Source organism: Gadus macrocephalus, chromosome 14 (assembly GCF_031168955.1).
Source record: "Gadus macrocephalus chromosome 14, ASM3116895v1".
NCBI lineage: Eukaryota > Metazoa > Chordata > Actinopteri > Gadiformes > Gadidae > Gadus > Gadus macrocephalus.
Genome location: NC_082395.1, coordinates 3,822,306 through 3,827,305, shown reverse-complemented (window position 1 = coordinate 3,827,305; position 5,000 = coordinate 3,822,306). Strand labels below are relative to the sequence as shown.

Genomic DNA, 5,000 nt, shown 5'->3' with positions numbered 1-5,000 from the left:
TACGTGTGTGTACATGTGTGTTTCCATGTGTGTACTCACTACAGTGGCTGTCTCCTCATTGTAGATATGTGTGTCTACTTGTGTGCACATGTGTGTACATGTGTGTTTATGTGTGCACTCACTGCAGTGGCTGTCCTCCTCATTGTAGATATGTGTGTCTACTTGTGTGCACATGTGTGTACATGTGTGTTTCCATGTGTGTACTCACTACAGTGGCTGTCCTCCTCATTGTAGATATGTGTGTCTACTTGTGTGCACATGTGTGTACATGTGTGTTTATGTGTGCACTCACTGCAGTGGATGTCCTCCTCATCGTAGATGAGGAGGACATCCACTGCAGTGAGTGCACACATAAAAAAAGAAAAGTGGGTTTATGTGGATAGTGTGTACTGACTGCAGTGGATGTCCTCCATATCGTGGATATGTGTGTTTATATGTTTGTTTGTGTGTGTTTGTGTGTGCACTCACTGCAGTGGATGTCCTCCATATCGTGGATATGTGTGTTTAGATGTTTGTTTATGTGTGTTTGTGTGTGCACTCACTGCAGTGGATGTCCTCCTCATCGTAGATGTCCACCTCCATCAGTCTGATCAGCATGCGGGGACAGGATGCCCAGGAAGTGCAGGTACGCCCCTGTCTTACCCACCTGGACGATGAGGAGCAGAGAGAGCATGAGGAGGGAGGAGGAGAGAGGATGGAGGAGGAGGAGAGAGGAGAGAGGAGGAGGGAGGAGGAGAGAGGAGGAGGGAGGAGGAGGAGAGAGGAGGAGAGAGAGGAGAGGGGAGGAGGGAGGAGGAGGGAGGAGGAGGAGAGAGGAGGAGAGAGGAGGGAGGAGGAGAAGGGAGGAGGGAGGAGGAGAGGAGGAGGAGAGAGGGAGGATGAGAGAGGAGGAGAGAGGAGACGTGCACGTGCTCACTGCAACGTACGCACACACACGATATAAGAACGTAGGGGTTGAAACACAAAACTAAATTGATACCAATGTTGACATGCCGGATACAAATATAAAAAAGTTACATAAAACTCAGTTAAGTCAGATAGAACGTGGACACAATAAAGCGAGGAAGCGGCAGAGAGACAGAGAAGGGGGGGGGGTCACCTGGGGCGGTCCACTCAGCAGCAGCCGGCGGGGGTGGAAGTTGTCGCTGCGCCCCTCGGTGCGGTTGGTGCGGTCCATGTGGTATGCACGTGGAGCGTCCACTGGCGGTAGTACAGGGACTGCTCGTGCACGTCATCATCTTGCTCAGCAGGGGCCTGCCCGGGTGGTGACATGAGCGTGTGATGTCATGAACGTGTGATGTCATGAGCGTGTGATGTCATGAACGTGTGATGTCATGAACGTGTGATGTCATGAACGTGTGATGTCGTTAACGTGTGATGTCGTTAACGTGTGATGTCATGAACGTGTGATGTCATGAACGTGTGATGTCATGAACGTGTGATGTCATGAGCGGTGTGATGTCGTTAACGTGTGATGTCGTTAACGTGTGATGTCATGAACGTGTATGTCATGAACGTGTGATGTCATGAACGTGTGATGTCATGAGCGTGTGATGTCGTTAACGTGCGCCAGGTTTCAGTTCGGACACAACCGGTCCGGAACACTTCCGGGTCAAAGAATGACCTCAGGGTACTTACTCCTACCTGTTCCTTAATGACCCGTCTCTGTACTGTCTAACCCCTACCTGCTCCTTAATTACCTGTCTCTGTACTGTCTAACCCCTACCTGCTCCTTAATTACCTGTCTCTGTACTGTCTAACCCCTACCTGCTCTTTAGTGACCTGTCTGTACTGTCTAACCCCCACCTGCTCCTTAATGACCTGTCTCTGTACTGTCTAACCCCTACCTGCTCCTTAATGACCTGTCTCTGTACTGTCTAACCCCTACCTGCTCCTTAACGACCTGTCTCTGTACTGTCTAACCCCTACCTGCTCCTTAACGACCTGTCTCTGTACTGTCTAACCCCTACCTGCTCCTTAATGACCTGTATCTGTACTGTCTAACCCCTACCTGCTCCTTAATGACCTGTCTCTGTACTGTCTAACCCCTACCTGCTCCTTAGTGACCTGTCTCTGTACTGTCTAACCCCTACCTGCTCCTTAGTGACCTGTCTGTACTGTCTAACCCCTACCTGCTCCTTAGTGACCTGTCTGTACTGTCTAACCCCTACTTGCTCCTTAATTACCTGTCTCTGTACTGTCTAACCCCTACCTGCTCCTTAGTGACCTGTCTGTACTGTCTAACCCCTACCTGCTCCTTAATGACCTGTCTCTGTACTGTCTAACCCCTACCTGCTCCTTAACGACCTGTCTCTGTACTGTCTAACACCTACCTGCTCCTTAGTGACCTGTCTCTGTACTGTCTAACCCCTACCTGCTCCTTAGTGACCTGTCTGTACTGTCTAACCCCTACCCTGCTCCTTAGTGACCTGTCTGTACTGTCTAACCCCTACCTGCTCCTTAATGACCTGTCTCTGTACTGTCTAACCCCTACCTGCTCCTTAGTGACCTGTCTCTGTACTGTCTAACCCCTACCTGCTCCTTAATGACCTGTCTCTGTACTGTCTAACCCCTACCTGCTCCTTAGTGACCTGTCTGTACTGTCTAACCCCTGCCTGCTCCTTAACGACCTGTCTCTGTACTGTCTAACCCCTACCTGCTCCTTCACGACCTGTATCTCATTCCCTGTGTACGTGGATGAACGATGCGTTCAAAGACACGCAGTGCAGCGTACCTGAAGCTGCTGCCCAGGCGACCGACATGTGCGGCAGGAAAGAGGTGCATCGTGGGAGCCCGCTGCCGTCGCTGGCGGTGATGATGTCATAGAGGGCTCGGGGAGCAGCACGGAGGGGGGCCGGCTGACGCCCCGGGCCCAGGAGCAGCTCTGGGCCGGGGAGGAGGAGGAGCGCGGCGACAGGGAGTCGGAGGAGGTGGACTTGGAGGGCGGGCGCTGGGAGCGAGGAGGGGGGAGCAGGGGGGAGGGGCCAGAGGAGGAGGAGGAGGAGGAGGAGGAGGGAGTAGGAGGGGCGTGAGGGTGAGGCTGGGACTGGGGGAGGAGGGGGGAGGGCCCGGAGGAGGAGGAGGAGGAGGAGGAGGGAGGTGGAGGAGGGTGGGGATGAGACTGGGGGTGCTGTAGGTGTCGCTGGGGGGTCGGGTGGGGGTAGGGCTGGCAGGGGTCCGGGGCTGGCCCCCGGGGGTGGGGGGGCGTAGTCTCCTGGGCGGGGGCCGCGTCTGGGGCCCCGGCGCTGGAGGGTTGAGGAGAACCTTCTGGAAGGGAAGGAGGAGAGAGGAGAGAGGGGAGGGGAGGAGAGAGAGAGAGAGGGAGAGAGAGAGAGAGAGAGAGAGTAGTGAGAGAGAGAGAGAGAGAGAGAGAGAGAGAGAGAGAGAGAGAGAGAGAGAGAGAGAGAGAGAGAGAGAGAGAGAGAGAGAGAGAGAGGGAGGGAGAGCAGGAGGGAGAGAGAGCGAGAGGAGAGGAGAGGAGAGGAGAGAGAGAGAGAGAGAGAGAGAGAGAGAGAGAGAGAGAGAGGAGGAGAGAGAGAGAGAGAGAGAGAGAGAGAGAGAGAGAGGAGAGGAGAGAGAGAGAGAGAGAGAGAGAGAGAGAGGAGGAGAGAGAGAGAGAGAGAGAGAGGAGGAGAGAGAGAGAGAGAGAGAGAGAGAGAGAGAGAGAGAGAGAGAGAGAGGAGAGGGAGAGAGAGAGAGAGAGAGAGAGAGAGAGAGAGAGAGAGAGAGAGGATAGGACAGAGGAGAGGAGAGGAGATGAGGGAGAGAGAGGTATAAAGCGTTCATTCCTCTTCACAGAGCGTAGCCATCCTCAATACATTAGTGAGTTGATGTATGATTATCCTAAGCCTGACTTGTAAGTCACTCTGGATGAAAGCGACATGACCACATGGAGATGAAGTGTATGTGAAGGAGGGCTGGATGCAGGCGGCTTCAGTGACAGAGTGTGTTCCAGTCCTACTCAGGGGGTCCCGTCTGGGGGTCCTCAGAGGACAGAGTGTGTTCCAGTCCTACTGAGGGGGTCCCGTCTGGGGGTCCTCAGAGGACAGAGTGTGTTCCAGTCCTACTCAGGGGGTCCCGTCTGGGGGTCCTCAGAGGACAGAGTGTGTTCCAGTCCTACTCAGGGGGTTCCCGTCTGGGGGTCCTTAGAGGACAGAGTGTGTTCCAGTCCTACTCAGGGGGTCCCGTCTGGGGGTCCTCAGAGGACAGAGTGTGTTCCAGTCCTACTCAGGGGGTCCCGTCTGGGGGTCCTTAGAGGACAGAGTGTGTTCCAGTCCTACTGAGGGGGTTCCGTCTGGGGGTCCTCAGAGGACAGAGTGTGTTCTAGTCCTACTGAGGGGGTCCCGTCTGGGGGTCCTCAGAGGACAGAGTGTGTTCCAGTCCTACTGAGGGGGTTCCCGTCTGGGGGTCCTTAGAGGACAGAGTGTGTTCCAGTCCTACTGAGGGGGTTCCCGTCTGGGGGTCCTCAGAGGACAGAGTGTGTTCTAGTCTTACTGAGGGGGTTCCCGTCTGGGGGTCCTTAGAGGACAGAGTGTGTTCCAAGTCCTACTGAGGGGGTCCTGTCTGGGGGTCCTCAGAGGACAGAGTGTGTTCTAGTCCTACTGAGGGGGGTCCCGTCTGGGGGTCCTCAGAGGACAGAGTGTGTTCTAGTCCTACTGAGGGGGTCCCGTCTGGGGGGTCCTTAGAGGACAGAGTGTGTTCTAGTCCTACTGGGGGGGTCCCGTCTGGGGGTCCACAGGGGTCTCTTCGTACCGGTGTCGGGTGCCTCCTCCTCCTCGTTGTCCGTGCTGCTCAGCTTGTCCGCGTCGCTCTCCAGGAGGTCACTTCCTGGTCCGGGGTCGTGGGGGGGCCGAGACTCCGCCCTCACCAGGTAGGCGGCCAATCCCAACTCTTGCTCCAGGGTGGTCCGCTGCAGGTAGGAGGAGCTTATGACGCGCAGGTCGCAGTATTTCAACGACCTGTGGGAGGAAGGGGGGGCGGCACAAGAACTTTATATTTTT

General features: G+C 55.3%; 1 protein-coding gene across 1 annotated transcript in view; it reads right to left on the bottom strand.

Annotated features, from left to right (window-relative positions):
* The window catches only part of greb1 (growth regulating estrogen receptor binding 1), a 21,468-nt gene that overhangs the window by 7,621 nt on the left and 8,847 nt on the right, over positions 1 to 5,000 (bottom strand). Inside the window, 8 exon segments of the mRNA XM_060071996.1 lie at positions 543 to 600; positions 602 to 646; positions 1,100 to 1,194; positions 1,197 to 1,226; positions 1,229 to 1,258; positions 2,738 to 2,839; positions 2,842 to 3,264; positions 4,753 to 4,958. Coding sequence (XP_059927979.1) covers positions 543 to 600; positions 602 to 646; positions 1,100 to 1,194; positions 1,197 to 1,226; positions 1,229 to 1,258; positions 2,738 to 2,839; positions 2,842 to 3,264; positions 4,753 to 4,958 — 989 coding nt within the window.